Source organism: Sorex araneus, chromosome X (genome assembly GCF_027595985.1).
Source record: "Sorex araneus isolate mSorAra2 chromosome X, mSorAra2.pri, whole genome shotgun sequence".
Taxonomy (NCBI): Eukaryota; Metazoa; Chordata; class Mammalia; order Eulipotyphla; family Soricidae; genus Sorex; species Sorex araneus.
In genome coordinates, this window is record NC_073313.1 from 165,164,303 (window position 1) to 165,189,268 (window position 24,966).

Consider the following 24,966-nt stretch of genomic DNA (forward strand, 5'->3'; position numbering starts at 1 on the left):
CCCGGCATCCCATAGGGTCCCCCGAGCACCGCCAGAAGTAATTCCTGAGTGCAGAGCCAGGAGTGAAAAAAAAAGAATTTGAAGTAACTTTTATTCAATGCAGAATTATTTTCTACTGGCAAAACAAGAGTTTCCCCTAATTTCCTGTCATTTTCATAAATAAAAGGCATTGTCTGAAATCTTCATATTGCTTTTCCTTTGCAAGAAGAAAGCTTTTAAGTACATTTTTAAGGATCTTAAACATGCCTTCGATTTTGATATAAAATAAACCTAAGATTTGTCTTATTTCATGGCAAATATTTACACTTGAGAAAACAACCTCGTCTGTATTTAGTTACTGTAATTTAAAACATACTTGATTTATGAATACAGATAATCTTGCAGAATATGCTGAGGGAAGATGAAGTTATGCTCAGGTTCCCTTTCACGGGTGTGATAAAATTCACTTTAAAAACTAACTGTAGAAATTAATTGCACAGAAGAATCTATGGTAGCATGTGCTTTTCTAGGACTGGGAAGATGCAGAGGTCTCTGTCTCTATCTCTCTGTCTGTCTCTCTGGCCCTTCTGTTGGGATGGTTCCCCTCAGTCGATGGGCTTGATCATCATCTGAACCGCCTTGAGGGAGTAGGAGCCGCCTCTGTACTCAGCCCAGAAGATTCCATCCTGGTGCTTGCTTCTGTAGTGGCCCCCCCTGTACCAGACGCCGTTGAGATTCGAGTGTGCACAGGCGTTGTACCACCAGCCGCCTTTGTGGAAGTGGGCACAGTTCCCTTGGGGAGAGAGAGAAAGATTTCTTCTAAGCTCGGGGCTGGTATCACAGACCCTCAGATCGCACCCGGTACCCGGTACCTTATCACAGCGGTGGGGCTTCTTCCCACTGCAGCTGCTGTGGCCTAAAGATCAGCCAGGCAGTGAGCGATCGCTCAAGTTTTCTTTTTCTGAAACTTACCCCGGGCTCGCTTAATCCCATCTTTTCATTTCTGAGCGGTTACTCTCGAAGGTAGCAAGGAAATAAGTGCAGCGAGTACTGAAGTATGAAATAGCGGAAGAAAAGCAAGGGAGTTGCAAAAGGTAAGTGAAGTTTGGGGAAAATGCAATTCTCGAGATAATTCAAGTAGCAAGATATAATACAGAGTAGCATTGCCCGCGCTCACCAGGGTTCCTAGAAATAAAGCATGCACTAGCGTCATTTCTCCCTTTCCCCTTCTTTTGTCAGTGGTTAAAGTGAACTTAACATGGCTACCTAGATGTTGCTTGACCAAGATATGACTGAGTTAGAAAAATAAGTCCATTTCCAGCTATTCTAGAGGTACAACTCTGTCAGAGCCAAAGCCTGGATTTTAAAAAGTAAGAAAATTAAATTTAGATTTAAGTTAAAAAGTGAGATAAAGGGGCTGGAGCGATAGCACAGCGGGTAGGGCATTTGCCTTGCACGCGGCCGACCCGGGTTCGATCCCCAGCATCCCATAGGGTCCCCTGAGCACCGCCAGGGGTGATTCCTGAGTGCAGGAGTAACCCCTGTGCATTGCCGGGTGTGACCCCCCCCAAAAAAAAGAGATAAAATTTAAATTTAATTATTTCTCACTATGGCCTGATTGACTCCACAGGGAGGCATCTTCTCCCTCAGCGTGAAGCCTCCTGTCTGCCAGCTCTCCCCACCCTGGAAGAGTGTCTTTGTCCCTCACACCCAGTGGCTTCCCCCCCTTCCAATCACTCAGAGCCTACGTGCCAGTAGGTGCCACCCCACAAAGATCATGTTGTCTCCTGGAGAGGGAACCCCAGGGGCACAGGCCTTAGCTCAGCGCCTGGCCTCAGTGAGGATTAGACATGGGATTAGGCTGCAGAGAGCTTTGTTTTATTTATTTATTTTTATTTTGGGGGCTTTTGGGGTAATACCCAGCGATGCTCAGGGCTGATTCCTGGCTCTGTACTCAGGATCACTCCTGGTGGTGTTTCTGGGACCCTATAGGATGCCGGGGATCAAACCCGGGTCGGCCATGTGCAAGGCAAATGCCCTTCCTGCTGTACTACCACTCAGGTCCTGAGAGTTTCATTTAGAAGCAAATGAGTGATTGTCTGCCTGGAATGAACAGAGTGAGAACCGCAGAACCCTGTATTTCAGCTGGCACGTGGGAGGATGATGGCGTAAAAAAGCTAAAGCTGTTCCTCTCAGTAGGAAAGTCAGGTGTAGAAAGAGCATTCCAGAAAGTCAGTCTGAACTCAAAGGGTATTGTGTGTGGGGAGGGGAGAGAGACAGAGACAGAAAGAGACAGACACAGACACAGATTCATTCTATGTAGGGAGAGACAGACAGACAGACACACACACACACACACAGATTCATTCTGGACCCAGGGCATGTGGATCTTCCCCCTGCCCCCCATGCTGTATGGCCATATCCTTTCATAACAATGTTATTTAATAACTTAATGTGTTTAGTGCTAGAAGGCAGAGGTTATTCTCTGTTCTCGGTCACTCACCTGTATACATGTCTTTGTCTCGGTCCAGTGTGGTGAACTGTTTGCCATTATGCCACATCAGGGAATCCCCTGCATTTCCCTGATACGTTCCCAGGCGAAGTCGATAGAATTCACTTTCTGGTTCCAGGCGAAAACTGCTGTATTCTGCATAGACTTTTTTATCACTCCAGTCTTCCAGTTCAATCAGCAGCTTATAATTGTCTTGATTGCTGAGCCTGTAGATATTTTCCAGGCCCAGCCAATATTCTCCATCAATATTTCCAAACCCTTTCTGTTAAGAGACCATGCATATATCAGTGAGGGTCAACATGTCAACTTTTATATAGCTCAGTTTTGAACGGAGCATTAAGAGTGACTATTAAGTGATGGTGTGAACCTTCATTGTAGTAGGTCATCAGAGGCCCACAGAATCATTCTTTTTTTTGTGCTGTCTTTAATTTTTCCCTTTTTATAAACTAGTTTCAAATGCCTACATGTTGGGCTGGAGAGATAGCACAGCAGATAGGGCATTTGTCTTGCATGTGGCCAACCTGGGTTCGATCCCCGGCATCCCAAAGAGTCCCCTGAGCACCACCAGGAGTGATTCCTGAGTGCAGAACCAGGAGTAGCCCCTGATCATTGCCAGGCATGAAGCGAAACATAGAAAAAATTTCTACATGTAATTTCTACAAAGGCAGGAAAGAGCAAACCTTCTGAATCACTCAGTTCTTTTAAAAGGGTCCCTAAGCTCTGTCTTCATACTGACCAGAGTGTTTTTCTAACAGTTTCGGGTTGCCTTTCCTGTCAGCAAAAAGAATATCTAATGCGATAACAGTCTTCAGATAAAGATGGTTATATCTCTTTCCGAGCCAGTAGGTTTCAAGTAAAATTAGTAAAACAGGAGAAGTAAAATAGTCCTCTTGGAAGTCCCCTCTGGGAAAAGTCACAGTTGGGGTCTGGGAAGCTCCCCTGTGGGACTCCCCAATGCACCTGTGTGTTCGCCTGTAGGATTCTGTGGCCTGCTCTCTGTTCTCCCCGCCACTGTGGTGGCACCCTGAGGTCACACACACCTGGGGACGGTACCACACTCAATCTGGTTGTAATGGTGGCCGGGACTTCCACCAAGGGCTCTAGGGCGCTGAGATCTCACGTGCTGCCGGGGGCCCCAGGTCCCAGACAGCAGAGGCACATGGTTCTCCTGAGATGGATCTCAGGGCCTCCCCAGCAAGGCTGCTACCTTTTTTTTTCCTTTTTGAGTCACACCCAGTGATGCTCAAGGGCCTCCTGGCTCTGCACTCAGGAATCACTCCTGGCGGTGCTTGGGGGACCCTATGGGATGCTGAGGGTTGAACTCAGGTCAGCCGCGTGCCAGGCAAACGCCCTCCCCGCTGTACTATGGCTCCGGCCCAAGTCTGCTGCCTTTGCCACTGCGTCATTCCACAGGCCCCCAGTCAGCCTGATCCTTGAATTTTCCCGAAGGTTACAGTGCAGATTCCTTTCTCGCTGGTTGCTTGTTTAGGCATTTACCTTAGGAAGTAGAAATACTCCCCCTCTGCTTTTCCACTACCTGTAAATGTGTCGCCTTAGAATGAGTTGCTTTAGAACTTTGACTGGAGAATCATCTAGAAAATATACCCTCCCATACAGCTCACTGCTATCCTTTAACTTACACCACTCAAATCAGCTTGATGAAATTTCCATTTCAGCTCAATTTTGTATTGGAAGGTTTTGGGGCTACTCTTGACTGTATGCTCCAAGTGTCACTCCTGGTGGCGCTGGGGATTGAATTGGATTTGGTCACATGTCACGCAAGAGCCTTAACCCCCGTACTATCTCTCAGGCCCCCAAATGGGACATTTTAAAGAGAGACTACTTATCAGCCCTCCAGAGTTAGTGTGCATGTTGTGATAAGCAAACCTGGACACAGCTCAGAACATGGCAGCCTGGGGCCCCAGCTGTGGCCCGGTGGTCGGGCACATGATTTCATGTGCAAGACTCTGGGTGTAATCCCCAGCACTGCAGAACGGAACAGGAAAAAAAATTAATGGTGGCATAATGATTAGAGGTTATTAGTTCTATAAAAGAGGTCCATTTTTGGGAATCCTTGTTTTTCCATATACTTAATGACAGGGTACAACTGTGACCATAAACTGGTTGGAAAAATTGTGTTCTTAGGAAGCTGGGAAGACAAGTGAAGCTCTGAAAGCAGCATTCTTTTTTTTTTTTCTTTTTGGGGTCACACTCAGCGTTGCTCAGGGGTTACTCCAGGCTCTGCACTCAGGAATCACTCCTGCTGGTGCTTGGGGGACCCTAAGGGATGCCGGGGATTGAACTCGGGTCGGCCGTGTGCCAGGCCAATGCCCTCCCCGCTGTACTATGGCTCTGGCCCCCTGAAAGCAGCGTCCTAAAGCCTACCTTTGCCTTCCTTTGTAAGTTTGATTTTGATGTTAGAACTGGACATGAGACTGGTCTCTTTCACAGATGGGAATGAGGAGAAGCACAGGGATAGCTGTGTCCAGCTGAGTGTGATTCCTGCCCAGACTGGCCGAAGTTGCGAGAGCTGCCGCCTCCAGCTCCCCCAGGTCGGAGGCACCCACCTACCTTATAATTCTCCCAGTTCCTGAAGAAGTTGACAGAACCATCCATTCTTTTCTGAATGACAGTCCATCCCCCGGGATCCAGACCGTTCTCACACCACAACTGTGTGGGCCCGTTGCTGTTTTCAGGCTTAATCATGTAAATCCCGCTGACTGAATGCCCAGCGTCTTTCGCGTGCTGACAGTCTTTGAAAGGGCCTGTCATTAAAATAGCAATCACAGAAACATCATAGGAAAGGGGCTAAGGAAACTGATTTCATACTCAGGCTGGGGACAGAGTACAGCAGAGAGTACTTACCTTGCTTTGCATGCAACATACCTGGGTTTGACCCCAGCATCCCATAGGGTCCCCCGAGCACCGCCAGGAGTCATTCCTGAGCACAGAGCCAGGAGTCAACCCTGAGAGTCACTAGGTGTGACCCCCCCCCCAAAAAAAAAAAAAACCTAAATACCACTGCATTGCCAAGCCTTCTTTTTTTCTGACTTTTGTCTTTTCCTAACCTAGAAACACGCAAGGGGTTGGCCTCTGAGTTCTGGAATATAAACACTGCTCAAGATGCTTTTTTTTTTTTTTGCTTTGCCCCGTATAATAGTCCATAAGGATGAAGTTGAGGAATGTTGGCAAAATGCCTTTCTGAAGCGTTGTTTCCCTGCATATGACTAGTGATAATCATTTTCTTTTTTCAGCTTACATAATAGCCCTGTGATGGTTTACAGATGTTCTGTAGACGAAACAGTTAATTAGTCAAAGGTTTTGTGTGTGAGGAGGTAATCGGCCCCTGGTCTAATCCATTCTTCCTCATCTCCCTGTCTGTCTTCTGACCTGCTTGAGAGAATTAACCTCATACTATCTCTTTCCTCATTTACGGATTTTTTTCCACGATTTGGGATCCAAAACTGATGGCTTCTACTTTTCCTATGACTTTTTTTTTTTTTATTTCACCCTGCAGCACATCGATCCTCTGTTTTTAAATAAGCATGCATTAATGATAACTGATTCAGAAATAAAGTAATTGCCCTAAGGAGATACTGGGGGAAAAAAGATAGAAAATGGTTGTTTAAATTTATATTCTGTTGGAATTTGGGGAGCGGAGGGTTTGGGCCTCATCCGATGGCGCTTAGCGCTTGCTCTTCTCTCTGTGCTCAGAGGTTTCAATGGCTGACAGTGCTCTAGGGAATATATGGGGTGCCAGGGATTGAACCGGGGTAAGCCACGTACTGGGTGAGCTCCTTCCCCAACATGCTGTCTTACCGGCCCTATATTCGACACTTTTTCATTCTGACTTGTGTAATGTTTAGAATTCTGTGAAAGCATTTAGTCAAGGAAGGTTCGTACAAGAAGAGTTTGTACCATAACAGTGTTAAGATTGTTGAAACGGTGAAGAATGTGTTATCTCTCCCATGCCAAGTGTATGTAGGACCCCGTTAGGCCCCTCTGGGGTGGACTTAATCATCAAATAAATACCTAGACAGTTACATCACTAGAAGGCTCGGAAGACTGTGAGCTCTTCTTTCTAGATTGCTCCTTGAGGACCAGCTTGGTTTGGGTTTTTTTCCAGCTTCATGTCATTGGTATTTTAACTATTAGTAGACCATCCGTTGTTGAAGAGACTGGATGCATTGAATTACCTTCTTGTTTTAAATACAAAGAAATCGAAAAATCACACTCGAAAAAGGAAGTGATCATCAGCTGACCGGTCAAGTTTTTAAGTCTCAGTGATCATGCTCTTTGTTTCCGATTTGTTTGTGTTGGAGCCACACCCTGTGGAGCTCAGGGTGTACTCCTGGCTCTGCACTCAGGGATCACTTCTGGCAGTGCTCAGGGGACCGTAGAGGGTGCCAGCGAGTGAACCCAGACAAGTGCGCTACCCACTGTCCCGTCTCTCCAGCTCTAGCTGCAGATTTTTGAAAATTAGAACACAGTCACTCCAAGATTGCTTCTAACATTCAGAAAACTTGTCCAGGGAGATGGCTCAGAGGTGGGGCACAGGCTTTGCATACAGCAGGCCTGGGTTCCAGCCCCACCATGGGCAAACCCCCAAAAGAGTACTCTGGAACACTGCCAGGTTTGACCCCGGGGGAGGGGGAAGGGAGAAAAGAGTGCTGTCTCTGGGTAATATGTTTTGTTTTGTTCCTTTTTTTTTTTTAACCAAAGTAATCAAATATTACTGAATTTTTTTTTTTTTAGTCCTAGAGTTTCAATTTCATTTCCTCTTTTTTTAGTTCTCTTCCGAGACTTTCTATCTTGCATTGTGAGTGGATTTTCCTGTGAGCTGTAATAATTTGCATTTTGTCTTGGGACTGGGGCGGTTGCATGGGGAGGTAGGGAGGGTAACACAAGGCACCCTCGGGGTTGGTCCATGGCACCCCTTGTTCTTGCAAGTTTTGCCAGGCGCACCCCTTGAAGACTCTGAACATCACCAGATGTGGCCTGGTGGTCCCCACCACCACAGGACCTGAGAGCACTGCATCCTCGGTCCCTCGCATGGAACTGCTCCCAGGCTGGCCAAGGATCACCAGGAGTGGTCCCTGGACCACCCCCTGAGCCCCACTTTGGAGGTCCCCCACCCCTCCAGCAAAATTTTTGTGACCCTTCTATTCCTAGTTGCTGATCCTGACCAAATTGTAGTTGCTTATTTAATGATTCAAGTACCTTTTTAAATAACCAGATGAGTATTCATACATTTACTCACAGATGCATATGTATCATTCCTGCTGAAGAAAAGTCTCATATTCCAGCAAAACAAAAAATTGCATTCTGCAAAATCACGCTCTTTAAGTCACAGCTGATGGTAGCTGTTAGCGCACTTTGTCTTCGGCTGCAGTTGTTCGTGACAGGGAAATTAATATGCTGGGATGGGGGTGGGGGCTTATGCGATACCGTCTCTCTGTGCTCCTGATGTTGCTTTGCATTTTCTGCCATCACAGATGAGCTACTTCACAGGAGAGAAAGACGCTCGAGAGGATGGGGGTTAAGGCAGTTGCCTTGCATGTGGGCCCGCCTGCATCCAAGCCCCAGCAATGCATGATTCTTATATGCAGAGCCAGGAGCAAGCCCTGAGCACAGTTGGGTGTGGCCCCCAAACACGGGAAGGGCAGAGAAGGGTGCAGAGGCTGCCTTTGAGAATGGATGGAACTAGCACTGTAGCACTGTCTGTTGTTCATCGATTTGCTCGAGCAGACACCAGTAACGTCTCCATTGTGAGACTTATTGTTAGCATATCGAATACGCCATGGGTAGCTTGCCAGGCTCTGTCGTATAGGTGGGATACGGCTCTTCGAGAGGGAAGATGACATATGATTTCCAGCCCAGCTGAAGATTATTCTGTGCACTGTAATAGTTATGTTTTACCGACAGAACCTCTCCATGGGCAGGAGCTATGTCTGGGTGGGGTCGTCACAGTTGAAGCCCACTGAGCACTCCAGTTTGTAAAAAATGTCATTTTCTGGAGGTGGGAGAAATGGCACACTGAGTCGGGTACATTCCTTGCACGCAGGTTTGATCCTGACCCGGATTTGATTATGGCTCCCCAAACCCATGCCAGGACTTGAGCTGAACTCAGAGCCAGGCGTACTCGGGGGGACCAGGCGCACCCCACGTCAAAAAAAAAAAGTCATTTTCTCCTCTTTGCTGACTAGAAGCTAATTTCGGATCAAGGAGTAGAGAAACAGCCTTTGAGTCCAGCCAAAAGCAGGGGAGTGCAAAGCTTTTGTTGGAAGAGTGTGGGGGATTGGGGATAGCGACTGAGAAAGAGCACCTCAAAATTGGTGGTGTAGGGGGTCTCCCCCAGGCCGCCCGTGGCTGACACGGTCTTGAGAGCTGGGTGGGCAGAGAAGTTCTGCGTTTTCCAGGTCTGCTACAGAGGCCGAAGCGGGTAGGAGATCTGAGTACACCCCAGGCTTGAGACTGAGGTCTCAGTGCTTCAAATTCAAGGCACCGTCTTTCTGGCTGTTTTCCAAAGTTGTCTCCTTCAGAAACGGCAAGACTGAGGAGCATGATCTTATAGTCAAATCTGTTTGTCTTGGCCCAGAGTGGCAGCACGGAACGTTGATCCCCCAGCACTGCATCTGGCCCCCTGATCCCAGGAGTGATCTCTGAGAACAGAGCAAGAGCACTGCCCAGTGCGGCCCCCAAACAAGTAAAACCTATATCTCTTCACACATACATCCCCCAGCTTTTTGGGTCACGCCCAGCAATGCTCAGAGGTTCCTCCTGGCTCTGCACTCAGGAATCACTCCTGGTGGGGCCCGGGGCACCCTATGTGATGCCAGGAATCGAGCCCAGGTCAGCGGCGTGCAAGGCAAACGCCCTCCCCACTGTGCTATGCTCCAGCCCCCAAAACCTCTATCTCTTCATGTATTCCTCAGTGTTTAATGGCCACACGAAGTGTTTTGGTTATTGTACACCTACTTTTCTAATCTTAGGAGTTTGCTCATTCCGTGAATATGTCATCTTGGTACACGCTTGAGTAGGTTTGACAGTTTACATGTTGTGAACTGGAGTCCGTTGGGTTCTTTGAAATGTAGCTTTTGAATGTTGATAGAGTATTTGTCAAATTCTATTTGTTCCTTTGCTGCTATTTTACGGGCCTTCAGATATTTAAGCAGAGTGGAGAATAAGTTTCTTGATTTGATAAAACTATGCAAATTTTAAATAATCTTCATCTTTAATGTTTAACTCAATCCCTTATTGTGGCCTTCCTGTTTATAATTTGGATACCTGTAAGATTTAGTCGATATAGAAACTTGGGAACATTTGGTTGAAATCCTTTTCCAGAACATCTGGATAAAATTAACATGGCTTATAGTTACTTTCTCCTTCTCAGTAAAGGTAGTATTAGAATTTAGCGTTTATTTATATTTCTAAATAAACCGTTAACCTGTCTTAGTCCAGTGTATGTTGTTGATCTTGGCAGAAATATTTTCTCTATTATTTGCATATTGTACTTTTTAAAACTCGAGCATTAGATTATATATCATTCTTACCAAATGTTTGTTGCTTTCTTTGCAACGCTTTAAAAAAAAGTTTAGTGAAAATTTCTCAGTGAGAAGTAGCAGTGATCAGCTCTCTTTTCTTTTTAACTTTTTTTTTTCTTTTGGGGTCACACCTAATGATGCTCAGGGGTTACTTCTGGCTTTGCACTCAGGAATCACTCCAGGCGGTGCTCAGGGGACCCCATGGGATGCTGGGAATCGAATCCAGGTCAGCTGCATGCAAGGCAGACACCCTACCCACTGCGCTATCACTCCAGCCCCAATCAGTTTTCTTTCCAAGCAGTCTTCTCTAAAAAACTTGTGTGTTATCAGAAACAAATGGACTAATGCAAGATTCAGAAATCAGTTTGTGATGGTTGAAAAGTATAGATTGGAAATACCTGTCTCTTAAAATAGGCATTGAGTGAACCTGAAATCTTCATCTTCCATCACCTACAATTAGATTCTTCCCAAGGCAGGAGACCGGAATTCTATTCATTTAGTTTACTTTTTAGTTGTGCTTATTTTGTTTTTCAGGGCCACACCCAGCATGCTCAGGGCTTACTCCTAGGTCTGTGCCCAGGGGTCATTCCTGGCAGGACTCAGGGGACCAAAATGATAGTACAGTGGTCCTTGCACATTGACTTTATGTTTTTTTTATTTATTTATTTTGGCTTTTGGGGTCACATCCAGCTATGGTCGGGGGTTACTCCTGGCTCTGCACTCAGGGATCACTCCTGGTGGTGCTGGGGGAACCCTGTGGGATGCCGGGGATTGAACCCAGATTGGTGCATGCAAGGCAAACACCCTCCCCGCTGTACTGTCGGTTCGGCCCCACTACATTGACTTAGAGGCTCAGTTTCTCTCCCTCAGTTGTATGGGTCAAGTCTGTTTAGAATCCCCCATTAAGAAAGTCTTCCCATTTTTTTTTTTGTTTTTTGGGGTCACACCTGGCGATGCACAGGGGTTACTCCTGGCTCTGCACTCAGGAATTACTCCTGGCGGTGCTCAGGGGACCATATGGGATGCTGGGATTTGAACCCGGGTTGGCCGCGTGCAAGGCAAACGCCCTACCCGCTATGCTATCACTCCAGCCCCAGTCTTCCCATTGTTGTTGTGGAGTTTCTCATTTGTTTTCTGACTTGGTTTCCATCCAGTGCTCTTTGTAATAAGAGGCACAAGGCAACCAACATTGAGGGCAGAAAAATCACAGGTTGGCTAGTAAACTCCTAAGAAACAAAGCTTTCAGTGGGGCATGGAAAATATTCTGGAACTATTCAGCAGCATTTGAATGGAAGTGGAAGCATGAGACAGATATATCGGGGGGGGGGGGGGGCGAGGGGGGGGGAGAGAAGGGGAAGATGCAAACGGCAACCAGAGTGCTCACTCTATGGAGACACCCACCCAGAGACAAATATTTCTTTTTGGAGGGGGCACTTTTTGGGTCACACCGTTACTCCTGGCTCTGGCTCTGCACTCAGGAATCACTCCTGGCGGTACTCGGGGGACCCTATGGGATGCCGGGGATCGAACCTGGGTCCGCCGCATGCAAAGCAAACGCCCTCTCCCCTGTGCTATCGCTCCAGCCCTGAGACAAATATTTCTAAAGAATAGATTCTCTGTTTAAACTGAAGGTAACATCCTGAGCTCATATTATTTTAAATTACTGAAAAATGTACAAATATTTCATAATTGGTTAATAGAATCACATTTAATAGCCCTTTGCTTAATATAATTTTGTTTGTTTTAGTAAAAATAAGTGTTCCATTGAAACCAGTTGTATCTTCAAAACTAATAGGAAACGGCATAATTGAAAATAAGCCTATTACCTACTAGAAAAACATACTTTTGGTTTCTAATGATGACTTTTCTAATTTAACTCTCTAAACTTACCTTCTGTGTCCCTGTACATGGCAAAGGCAAGGAGCAGGTGGGGGAGTGTAGCCCGCAGTTCAGTAACTGACGCTGGTGAGGCCACACACAAGGCGTTTGCCGGTGCACTTCACCTCATTCAGTTACCCAACAGTCAGCTCTGCACACGAGACTCTGGGCCTGGAGAAGCCGTCCAGGGAGAACCTGGCTGATACTGTGCCCTGCACCAGGGAAGGAGCTTGCATTTTAAAGACCCACTTCTGGGCTGGAGCGATAGCACAGCAGGGAGGGTGTTTGCCTTGCACGCGGCCGACCCAGGTTCGATCCCCAGCATCCCATAGGGTCCCCCGAGCACCGCCAGGAGTAATTCCTGAGTGTATTTGCCAGAAGGAACCCCTGTGTATCGCCAGTGTGACCCAAAAAAACAAAAAAATAAAATAAAAACCCATTTCTGCAAGGCTCAAGAGAGTAAAGTGGGTCAGTTGCTTTCCTTGCACACAGCCAACTTGGGTTCGATTCCTGAGCACAGAACCAGGAGTAAGCCCTGAGCACCATGGGTGTGACCCTCCAACTAAAATAATAATAATAATAATAATAAACAACGATCTCATTTGGAAAGGTGTAATATTTCCTTCAGAAACGACCAAAATGTACCCTCAGAATAGTTCCAGGTTTCCTGATTGGCATTTTTGCCAAAAGATGCATTCCCAAACATCTTGGCTTTCAACTGGAGGCCAGGGGCCGTGTGGGGAATGTGTGGATACTTGTTTTTCTAGACGAGGCCGGACCATGGCTTCAGACTCAGCTGGAGAGAGCCCCCTTCGTGCACACTGTCCCCCTCGTCACACCAGTTCAGTGAAGCCTGCACCCTGTGGCCGCATTTATTAGAAATTATATTTGCAGACTGCAGTGCTGGGTAAATGATCTATGTTACTTTTTTTTTTTTTTTTTTTTTGGTCACACCCGGCGATGCACAGGGGTTACTCCTGACTCTGCACTCAGGAGTCACCTCTGGCGGTGCTCAGGGGACCATATGGGATGCTGGGAATTGAACTCGGGTCGGCCACGTGCAAGGCAAACGCCCTCCCCGCTGTGCTATCGCTCCAGCCCCAGATCTATGTTACTTAGGTGCTCACAGGAAACGCAGCAAACGAAACACCTGCCCTCAGTGGGCTGTTTCAGCGTTTGCTTCTTGTTTACTCGCTTGGTTGATGTTTCAGCCTCCCAAATGGTGCCCAGGTGGCCCGGTCGCCCCACTGGTGATCCTCAGCCACCTCGGCAGGTGGTTCAGAGCAAGGGCCTGACGAAGCGGGGCTTCTTGTGCCCTGCTGTGCCGCGTTGTCCAGACCACCCAGCGACACTCACGGGTCATAGCGGGGCCAAGCTGGCGAGACAAGCACCTCAGCCTCTGTGCTCTCTCCAGCCCTTCTCAGCCCCAGCACCTGAGCACCGTCCTCCCAGATTGACGCTGGTGAGCTGCTTAAGACAGAGAAACGGATTCCCGGAGTACTCAGGGTGCCAGGGAGACAGGCATGCAAGGAAATCCCAGGGCACTGTGATTCGGGGGTGCTCAGACTCGGCCCTGGTGTGGAAGAGTGCCATCCACGTGTGTTGGCTTGACTCGGGGGGCCATAACATCCCAGGCGGCACTTGGGGTTCACCTTGAACCCCACCACTGGGGTGGCTAGCTGAGCTGAAAGGACACGCCAGGGGGACGAAACGGCAGCAGATGCTAAGAGCCATTACTGACCAGGATGACAGTGGCAGCTCCACGCAGGAGCCTCCTGAGCCACGTGGGGGGGTGTGGGAGTGCACGCATGCAAGCATGCGTGTGGACATGTTTTCAGAGTCTGCAGACATGTTTCAAAATGAGTTCCTTGCAGAAAGCCCTTTCAGCCAGAGGTGGAAGAGAGCAGTAGAGACTGCGGGAGAAGGAAGACTGAGTGTGCTCTGTTGGGAACGGGCGGGTGCAGAGCCCGGCTAGAGACACCATCCCCGTGGGACATTTCTTGCATGTCTGTGTTGTCTCTGGGGTTGTTTCTTAGTCCGTGTGCAATCTTTGCATAAGTGAATAAGTAGAATTTATTTACCTTTTAAAAAACTACTAATGAGCGGCGCATATGCTGCCTGAGCCCATGTGCTGCTTGTGCCCACGTGGCCGAGTACATGTGTCGCCCGTATCTTCCCCCCTTGAGATGTGTACTTTCATGCTTTTGTGTCCAGTGCTAGGATGTGTGTAGAGCTTCCTCCACCCTTGGAAAAGCCCGCGTTCTTTCTTGAGCGCATTACTCCTACTGTTTTTTTCTTTTCCACTTATCCCTTCCTCCTTCCCTCAGAAACCTCTAAATAAAATCTATTTACTTCAAAAAAAAAAAAAAAACTACTAATGAGCATTTCAGTGGGTTTCTTTTTCCCCATTCAGTCTAAAGAAGCTTATTTGTAGATTTTGAGAGAACAGTAAAAGGAAATACAAATATCGGTAAAATAGCATGAGCTTACAAAACTGCAGCAGAGATAAATTATTCACTGTTGTATTCAAGACAAGGCACTGATAAGGAATGAGAGGAAGAAAGTGTGAAGTTCAAGAGAAGTAGGGATAGTGGGACCAGGAGATGTTTTTGGTTTTATAATGTCAGTGAAGTAGTTTATACTTATATGGATATAGATGAAAAATTGGAGTTGATTTCACCTTGAAAACTGGGCAGAGGGTGCTGGAGCGATAGCACTGTGGGGAGGCCGTTTGCCTTGCACACAGCCGACCTGGGTTCGATTCCCAGCATCCCATAGGGTCCCCTAAGAACAGGCAGGAGTAATTCCTGAGCGCAGAGCCAGGAGGAACCCCTGAGCATCGTCTAGTGTGACCAAAAAAAAAAAAAAAAAAGCAGCAAAAAAAAAAGCTGGACAGAGGGTCATTCCTCTCAGGACTTGTGAGCGGCAGGAAACTCTGGACTTTTTCAGACATGTTTTCAAGCCCGAACCGTAGGCCCAAGCGTCCTGACCGTGTGTCAGGACGGTGTGTGTCAGGTGGTGGAGAGAGGCCTGGAGACAGCCTGGGACAGGCTGCGGGAGGAAGAAGGCAGATCCATTCCTTTGGGGGAGGGCAGATCAGCAGTCAGAGGGCAGCGTCATGGATGCTTCTAGAACATGACCCGCTGGAGGTTGGGCAGGGGCTGCGTCTGTCTCAGTGGACGCGACTTTGTAAGAAGGGGGGCGGGGGGGGCTCACTCACCTTCGTCGATGAACGTTACCGGGGGGATCTTGAAAGGGCTCTTGGTGGGTGCCGGGGCCACGTCAGGAGGCGGCGCCAGATCTCGGGGGTCGCCCGGGTCCCTCTGAATCTCGTTGCTGCCCAGCAGGCTGGGGGTGTACTGGTGACCGTTGGGGCTATGCTGGGGTACCACCTGCACGAGCGGTGGCGCCGCGTGGGGGGCCCGCCGGGAGAACACGCGCAGGCACTGCTCCTCCAGCAGGCTGATGGTCAGCGACTGGTTGTTGACGAGGTCGGTGAGGGCCGCGTATTTGGCCTCCAGCTCGCGGTACCTGGTGGCCATCCTCAGCATCTCGGTAGTGGCGTTGAGGATCCTGTTCTCCAGCTGCGACAGCTCCAGCGAGTTGTCGCGCTTGCGGATGATCTCGTGCAGCAGCTGCATGTAGAGCTGCGTGACGCGCGCGTTCATGTTGCGGCTCTCCTTGCGCAGCAGCTTCACCTCGTTCACGATGCCGCCGTCCACGTCCACCACCAGCTGCAGGACGTCGATCTCCCGCTTCTGCCGCGACAGCACGTCCTTGAGGTTCTCCAGGTCCATGCGGGTGATCATCTCCTTGAGGGCGCCCGCGTCCTGCCCCTTGGTGTTGACGCAGATGGGCCCCGTGATCTTCTGCTCAGGGACCAGGAACGTGTAGGAGCACTTCTTGCCTTCCTCCTTGCCCTCGAGGGCCCGGGGGTATCGATGCTGGGTCTTCTTGACCTTAAACTGGCCGCCTCGGCCATGCCCGGCGCCCAGGAGCAGAAAGAACAGCACGCCCAGGGCCCAGAGACCAGCCTTCATCTTGGAGGAGGTGGATGGAGTCTTCCAAAGAACAAACCAAGGAGGGGGCAAAAGCACAAAGAATTAATCTCGGGTTCGTGTCAGTCACGGCTCAAGAGCATCTAAGCGGGAAAGTGTGATGCGTTGTTGGTCAGAATTAACACTCCTAAAAGCCATTGTCACTACTGGGCCTTCATAGTTGTTCTGCAGGCTGCAAAGTCTGTTGCAGCTACGGCCAGTGGTGCTTTTGGGGGCTCCCCCTGCACCCCCATGAATAGTAGGTTGGGCGAGAGACCTGTCCATTCCTCAGTATCGCTGGCTGCTGTCAGGGCTGTGCAGAGCCCCCGGGGTCCCCCCTTGGCACACCCCAGAGATGCAGCGTCAATGCATCGTGCACTCATGACAGACACTAACTTATGGTGTGATACATACACCATTGCCATATTTCTACTCTGCAGTTTCCATGAAACGGATGCTCTCAGCCACCTTTTTACCTGGCAGACTGAGGAACCATTGCTAGGGAACTCTTAAACCCCCAGCTTTCGTCCTGTGCTGCGTGGTTGGGTTTTGCCCTTGGGGGTTTGGAGCAGGTGTTTGTAGCCAGAAAGGTAAGTGTTACCACTATAGGTCGTGGTGTTCTCTAGGCCCTCAGCAGCTAGACCTTCCAAGCCTCTCCGCACAAAAGTTCTGCTGAACTGCAGCAAAACCATTCAGAGTCGCGGAGCACTTGCACCAAGGGAAGAAATGGCGTGTGATGGAATGTGCTTATTAGACTTGGAACGTGCCCGAGAGAGCACCTTGTTCAAAAGCCACGGGCCAGACCTCGCGCTGGGTCTCTGTGTCCAAGCAGCGCCATGTGTGCTGGGACCAGGGAGAAGGACTTCCTCCCCTCGGCAGTGGTTTCCGGTGGGGACTCAAGCCCAGGGATCAGCAGTAGGCTGGGTGAGGTGTCCCTCCGCCAGGTTCACGATCAGGACCTGACCCTGTGCCAGCCCGCCGCCAATTACTCCTGGCGGTGCTCGGGGGACCCTGTGGGATGCTGGAAATCAAACCCGGTTGGCCACATGCCAGGCAAACGCCCTCCCTGCTGTGCTCTTGCTCCAGCCCCGAAGACGCTTTCCTGACCCTCTGCACCAGGCTCCTGCTTTCTCCCGGGTGCCCGCCTGGTACTGAGGACAGCTCGCCCGTCCCGGAAGCTGCTGCCTGCTGAGTGCTTGTTCGGTGCCCTCTTGCCCACGTCAAGCCCTTGCTTCTCTGCCAGCCTCCACAGTTGGATGATTCTAAGCCCCATTCTCGGGTGCCGGGACTGTCACCCCGAGCCCCACAGAGGCCTGCAGCTTCTAGAGGCGGAGCCGGGATGTGACCCCCCAGGCGGAAGCCTCCAGACTCAGTGTTCTTAATTAGCCACTTGAACCGCAGCCAGCCAGACAGCCACTTGTCTGTCACCAGCTCCCAACTGAGCCCTGTACCCAGGATTTATGTCACGCTGGACTGCCACATGCTGCCAGCTTGGACCGTGCCATCTGGCAGGAATGAGGTTCTAGAGCAGACGCGCACTAGGGTGGGATTCAGATCCGCTGCTTGACCCTCTTCAAGACCTGAGAGTTTCAGCTTGAGCGCCTAAGAACCACCCAGAGCCTTAACTCAGTTCCTGACTTCACTGCTATTTCCTGGTTTGCTTCGCTCTGTACTGACCGTCACTAATTAAGCAGAAGTACGTGGGTCGTTTTTGTTGGGATGTTTTCATCCTTTTTTTTTTTTCTTTGCTTTTTGGGTCACACCTAGCGATGCACAGGGGTTCCCCCATGCTCTGCACTCAGGAGTTACTCCTGGCAGTGCTCAGGAGACCCTATGGGATGCTGGGACTCGAACCCGGGTCGGCTGCGTGCAAGGCCAACGCCCTCCCAGCCTCGGCCCAGAAACGACCAGGACCGCGTAAGGCTGAGCTCCCGATGGGCTGTGTTTAAAATCCCGAGTCTTTTCAGGGCGACGTGATAATGAAGACCAGAGAGCGTGAAGAGTGATGCTCTCAAGAACATAATCAAGCATGCGCACACCTCGCAGGGCCAGCAGCACACCTCAGTGAGTTTTCCTCTGGTTCCTCTAGTCAGCTGAGAAGTCGCCCTAAAGAGTCCGCCTTCTTGTCTTTGAATAAAGACTAAGTCTTCTTGGGGCTGGAGCAATAGCACAGCGGGTAGGGCGTTTGCCTTGCACGCGGCCAACCCGGGTTCGATTCCCAGCATCCCATATGGTTCCCTGAGGACTGCCAGGAGTAATTCCTGAGTGCAGAGCCAGGAGTAACCCCTGTGCATCACCGGGTGGGACCCAAAAAGCAAAAAAACAAACAAAAAAAAAGACTAAGTCTTCTGGAGTCACCCCTGCCCCAACGCGGTCAAAATGTTCCTCGTAGCATTTTCGGATTCGGGGAATTCAATGTGGCTCATGAACAAGCTGAAGACAGGATGAGAGAAGCCTTCGGCCTCCTTCCAACAGTAACTTGGAGCTCCTAGCCTCTCATTTCCCTTTAATTAGAAGTGGAACCTCTGTGCTCATAAGATTGTCCCATTCATCTTCTCCGAAATGACCATCTCGAGTCCAGGAAAATTCAGAAAGTATCGTGAAACTTGAAAAAGAATCTTCTGTTCTGACCGAACACCTTGTAACCCTCCCACACAGCTTTTCATGCGGTAGCTTAGAGCACATTACCCGGGAATGCGATCATGTCTGCCTCGGTGTTGTAATGGAGAAACAAAAGTGCCAAAAACCTGGGGCCCGGGGCTGGAGCGGGGAGGGCATTTTGCCTTGCATGCAGCCGACCCGGATTTAATTCCCGGCATCCCATAGGGTCCCCCAAGCACCGCCAGGAGTGATTCCTGAGTGCAGAACCAGGAAGAACCCCTGAGCATCACCAGGTGTGACCCAGAAAGCAAACAAACAAAAAACCACAACCCGGGGCCAGGGCTTAGTTTAACCCGAAGTTTTGATACCCCCTCCAGAAAAAAGAAAAAAAGGAAACAAGGGGACCAGAGAGAGTGTAGAGGTTAAGGCACTTCCTTACACGCCAAGCCCAGTTCACTCCCTAGTACTGCATGTGATCCCCTGAGCACCAACGGGTGTGGCCCAAAACAAGAAAATCACCCACTGCGAATCTGGATTCTGTGGCAGTTGCTTCTTTATGGTACATCTGCCTTAAACTCTTCATGAGCTTCTGTGCAATTAGAGCATAAGATAAATCCTTGTCTAGTTTTGTGGGTTTTTTTAATCACTGCAGTCCATTCCCTTATCTTTATATAGAAGTATGACTTTGTCATCAGACCTAAGGCAGAGTAAGGCATTGGTTAAGTAGTAGGTACAGGCCACATCATGAGGAAAGAACGGGCTTAATATACGTCCACTGTCACCTTGTCTGCAAACATTCTCTCATTTCATATTTTCCCACGTGTTCAGCTTTAAAAGTGAAAGATCCATAAATCTGTGTTACCTCATAAAACCTTTCTGTATATGTTAAAATTTTCCTAGGTCTCAGGAGAGTGTTATAAATTAGTTACAGTATAGCTGAAATTTAAATCTAAGCTGGGGACCGGGGGAAGTCTTGCAAACTTTGGGCTAATTTTATAGCTGCTGGTCTTCATAGCTGCTGCATGGCCAGAGGGCAAAGGACAATTTCCAGCATGCCATAGGGTCCCCCAAGCACCGCCAGAAGTAATTCCTGAGTGTAGAGCCAGGAGGAACCCCTGTGCATCACCAGGTATGACCCAAAAAGCAAAGAGAGAGAGAGGGAGAGGGAGAGAGAGAGAGAAAGAGAAAGGCTTGTTCAAGATAAAATACAGAAATGTCTTGTATATCATTGCCGTAAACAGTGTCAGTATTTGGTCTTTCAATTGTGTTTAAATTGTTGGTGCTTCCGGGCTTTTATTTGTTGGTTAGTGCTAACTACTCAGAGGAGACTTTTGTCATCTTTATTTACTTCAATGCAATCAGGTCTTCCTTTTTAAAAATGTTCTGCCAATTTGACTTTTCCAAGTAATGCCATTTGTTGCAGGTCTAATTTGTTAGCCAGCTTAAATGATTTTTACTGGTCAACGCAAAAAAAAGGAGAAGCAAATTGCAATTTGGAGCTGTAGCGAGAAATGCCAGAGATTTCTCTTAAATTCTTACAAGGAATTCTACTTATGATTCAGTCCTACTAGGAGGCATTGTTATCCAGCCGTTACTCTGGATTCGATTAACTGTTTGCAAGCTCTCCCAAGTCCTTTGACAGCACCCATAAATCTCCGTAGCTCACACACATTCCCTGCTGTTTCCTTTAGTTTTTCCCCTTTGTTTTGAATTTCTCATCTACTGATTCTGGGCATTGGAGCTGTCGGTGGTTGAAATTTGTCTCGTGTTTTCCCAAGTCCAGCCCTGTGCCTCATATCTGTCTAAGCCTTTAGACCCTACTGACCAGTTTCCCCAGGAAACTGCAAAGCCAGACCTGTTTCAGAGGAAATCGATGTTTTCTAGAACTCTCCTCTTCAAAAACTACAGGATTCTGACCTTTCTGCTAGAAACTCGAGGGGCGTTTCCAGAAAACGCATCCCCCCGGTGAATCAATAGAAGGCAGAGGAAGAGAGCAAAGTATACCTTTCCTCACTCACGGCTCCCGTGCTGCTCAGCAGAGTGGGCGCTCGGCGTGGGCCCCCAGGGGCAGCGGCATGGCTGGCGACGCTCGTGGGGTGGCAGCTCGCTCCCCGGCAGCGCTGAGCGTCTGCTGTCCCGCGGGAGGGCCTGGCTGCAGAGCTGCGCTCTCCGCGGCTGTGCTCAGCCCACACGTTACGTCACCCGGCATTGCTGGAGCGGGGGGGAATCTCCTCCTTAGGATTTCCTCTCCGTGGCCTGAAATAGGGGCTGGAAGTTTGGGGGGGGGGGTGCGGCAGGGGGTGCAGGAGGCGCGGAGCTGGGAACAAGGAGGGCCTGTGCGGCCGGGCGCCGGAAGGCACCATCTGGAAAGAGACCAGCCGCTCTCAGCGCCACTTCGGAAACGAGCGTTGCCGGCTGCTGGCCGGTGGGTGCAAGGCTGGGCAGAGACTCGGCTGCACCCAGGGGGCGCGGGCTGCTGGCTTTGGCTCGTCTTGGTGTGGAGGCGGCACCACCCCCCCACCCCCGCCCCAAAATCTCCATCTCCTTTTCCTGATGGTTTGAAGCCCCCCAAGAAATCTGATGCTGTAATGTTTTCTTTGGTGTGGCTTGCTCGAACTGCTTTATTATACAGGGTAACCAAAAATAAACAGGGGGGAAATACATAAAAATCCCTTCAGAGGCTCATCCGCTTTCCAGTCCGGTGTTCTGTCGCGGCCTCCTGTCGGAATAAGGTCGCTCTTGTTCGTTGCTGCGTTATAATTTGCCAGTGAACGTGACGGCGGGCGTTCCTCACTCCCTGTGCGACTCCCCCTCTTTCTGGTGCAGTTCTGCATTGCCTTTGGGGTGCTGGAGTGGAGAGAGGGGAGGGCGGGGGTGGGGTGGGGTGGGGGGGACAGTTACCTCTTACTCTTACCATGTCAGCCTGTTGATCGCCTGATTCAGATGCTAATAAGGGGATGTGGTTTAGGGACCCCAGTAAAAGGGCTGGGTCTGCTGGCCCTGAACAGATCAGCTTGCTGGTCATTACCAGGTCTTCCCGCTGGCATCCTGTTCTGCCAGTCAGTCAGTCAGTCAGTCAGCGTGTGCTGTTTATCTTTCTGGCTGCCCTCCAAGTGTCTGGCTCTGTGAGTCCCTCTGCTGGCCACTGACCGCCTAAGCCCCTTGTCTTCTCATTCTCTCTTTCTCGCAGACCATCAGCCTGTGTGTCACTCCAACGGGCCTTCTTTAAAGTTTGGGCTTAGGGGGCTGGAGCGAGATAGCACAGCGGGGAGGGCGTTGGCCTGGCACACAGCTGACACGGGTTCGATTCCCAGCATCTCATAGGGTCCCCCGAGCACCGCCAGGAGTGATTCCTGAGTGCAGAGCCAGGAGTTACCCCTGTGCATCGCCAGGTGTGACCCAAAAAAGCAAAATAATAATAATAATAATAATAATAATAAAGTTTGGGCTTAGTTTCTACCTCTCAGACAGTCCTAGTTATTAATTCCAGCTGATCTTCGTGGGCAGGCTGAGCACTCACACAGCACCTCTAAGGCCCCACGCCCGCAACAGGAAGGTCAGAAGTGACCTGGTCTAGAATTAAGATAAGACGGAAAGGACGGCCATGCCGAGCTAAGTCCCTGTGGCGGGTAGAAGGGCCCCAGCACCCTTCACGGCCCTACCTCGGGCACAGACCTCCCCGCTCACTAGGAGAAGAGGGTGACTGATCCAGGAAGGTTTCCACGCATCTCGGAATCCTGGACAGTTGAGGCCATCACTTGCTCTCAACGCTTTTGGTTTTTGGACCATACCCAGTGGTGCTCAGGGCTGACTCCTGGCTCTGCGCTCAGGGGTCATTGCTGGTTGGCTTGGGGGACCCTGTGGGGTGCTGTGTGCAGGGCCAGCCCTTCGGCTCTCCCGGGGCTTCTTAAGGAGCCACAACATTTAGGCATCTCACAAGTCAAGGCAGGAAGCCGGAGGACATGGGGGACAAACAGTGATTCGTTGGACTTGGTGCATTTCAAATGACGGCTGGGGCTGGAGAGATAGCACAGCGGGTAGGGCGTTTGCCTTGCACGCGGCCGACCCGGGTTCAAATCCCAGCATCCCATATGGTCCCCTGAGCCCGGCCAGGGGTGGTTCCTGAGTGCAGAGCCAGGAGTGACCCCTGTGCATCGCCAGGTGTGACCCAAAAAGAAAAAAAAAAAAAATGACGGGCAGCTCGTTTCTCCAGAGACTGGGGGTCATCTGAATCTAGGGATGGCTGACGCTCCCAGAAGTGACATAGTCTAGGAAACATGCACACAGAGGGCTGAGAGAATCGCAAGACTCTGATTTCCAGGGAACGGCAGGGGTGCAGGACTCAGGGCCTAGACTGGACTAGTCTGCCGGCATTAAGCAGCAGGAGGAGACCCAGAGACATTCACCGGTACGAGGAGGAGGAGGGTTGTGGAGGTCTGTGTGAGAATAAGATTCTGCAGTGTCTGCAGGGGCCCAGAAGGAGGTAGCACAGGGCCTGGTGCAGCCTGGAGACCCCCAACAGGGTCCAAGCAGCAGCGCGTCCTCTGGCCCCACAGTGACACACCTGCCCTGTGGCCGAGAATCAGAGGGCGGGGGCACCCCACACCGCCTGCAAAAGAGAAGGAAAAGGGTGGCCAAATGCAGTTTCTCTGATGGCACTGCTGATCTCTCTGATATATTAACGCAGAAATCAGTGTGGGGCAAAAAGGATGGGAAAACGCCCATAGAAATTCTGACTGCTCTATATCATCATCATCATTATTACTGTCTTTTGGCTTTTTTTGGGAAGGTCATACCCAGCAATGCACAGGGGTTACCCCTGACTCGTGCACTCAAGAATTACTCCCGGCGGTGCTCGGGGGACCCTATGGGATGCTGGGAATCAAACCTGGTCGGCCGAGTGCAAGGCAGACACCCTCCTCGCTGTGCTATTGCTCCAGCACCTCGATCTTATTATTAAGGAAGGGAAAGGAATGAGAAACAGGGGGCGGGAGTGACAGTCCACGGGGTAGGGCATTTGCTTGGCATGTGGCCAAGCTGGGTTCAGTCCCTGAGCTCAAAGCCAGGAATCGGCCCTGGGCACTGCCAGGTGTGGCCCCACCACCACCCTCCCCAGATATCACTATCACGGTCATCCCATTGTTCATTGATTTGCTCGAGTGGGCGCCAGTAACATCTCCATTCGTCCTAGCCCTGAGATTTTAGCAGCCTCTCTACTCAATCCTTCCCAATGGTGCCGCATTGGAGGCTCTTTTAGGGTCAGGGAAATGAGACCCATCATTGTTACTGTTTTTGGCATATCGAATACGCCACGGGGAGCTTGCCAGGCTCTGCCGTCCTCCCCAGATAAGGAAGTGATAAATCCCAGATGGAAGTGGATTGCTTTCCAGATACTTCGTTGAGATCGTGACCTTGATAGGGGAATCGGAAGCTATTGGAGTCATCATAGGGTGTGACTCATGCAGCGCGCGCAGCCTGTCGTCAGGAACACAGAAGCTGGGCATCTGTCTGTCCGCACACGGGAACGCTGTTAGTCCCAGCATCCATTTCCTTACTCTTGGGGCTCAAAGGATGCCCCTTGCCCCCAGCCCAGATACCTGGCCATCTCTTTCTTTTCCATTTGTCCTGGGGGGCCTAGAGGTGTTGGGTCACGCCCAGTAGTGCTCAGGGGTTTTTCCTGGTTGTGGGGCAGGGGAGATATATGCAATGCTGGGGATTGAACTGGGTCACCCTTTGCTCCCCCCCCAACACTCTCTCTGGCTCCCCTCCTTGTTGCAGTCTTCCATGATTTTCCTGACCCCCCTGAACTCTGTGTTTCAAAGATTTCATTTTCAAAAGGGCAGAAGAGAGACAGTGCAAGAGGTGAGACCCTTCCCTGGCGTGCGGCTGCGGGGACTGACCTGCCTTAGAATCCCCAGCACCACCTCCAGGGGGCACTTCTGAGCACAGAGCCAGGACTAGCCCCTGGCCGCTGCTGCCTAAATGAGCCCAGCGCCCCTTCTGCCCCATAATACAGCTAAGTGAAGGGTCGGATAAATAAACATGTCATTCTTTATATAGGGCGGAGAGTAGGTCAGTTAGAGACGGGACCAGTGTGACAATAATAGCTGGGAATAATCACACGGGACAAGAACTGAGTGGTAAAGGTAGGGAAAAGGGAACTGGAGCAATACGTAGCGGGGAGGGCGTTTGCCTTGCACGCAGCCGACCCAGGTTCGATTCCCAGCATCCCATATAGTCCCCGAGCACCGCCAGGAGTAATTCCTTAGTGCAGAGCCAGGAATAACCCCTGAGCATTGCCAGGTGTGACCAAAAAAAGCCACAAAAAGAAAAATAGGTAGAGGGATATACACGATAACTTTTCAGTATCTGTATTGCAAACTAATGCTAAAGGGGGGGTCACGGGGGGGGAGAA

The 24,966-nt window shown here is 50.1% G+C and overlaps 2 protein-coding genes across 3 annotated transcripts in view; one reads left to right on the forward strand and one right to left on the reverse strand.

The window, feature by feature from the left end:
• The window catches only part of RALGPS2 (Ral GEF with PH domain and SH3 binding motif 2), a 120,144-nt gene that overhangs the window by 63,725 nt on the left and 31,453 nt on the right, over positions 1-24,966 (forward strand). The gene's annotated exons all lie outside the window — the stretch shown is intronic.
• Positions 64-20,719, reverse strand: ANGPTL1 (angiopoietin like 1). Its single transcript, XM_004613721.2, has 5 exons — positions 20,556-20,719; positions 15,134-15,974; positions 5,063-5,256; positions 2,483-2,753; positions 64-772 (listed from the first exon to the last, which is right to left on the reverse strand). The coding sequence occupies exons 2-5, from the start codon at positions 15,951-15,953 to the stop codon at positions 585-587; spliced, it is 1,473 nt and encodes a 490-aa protein (XP_004613778.1). The 5' UTR covers positions 15,954-15,974; positions 20,556-20,719; the 3' UTR covers positions 64-584.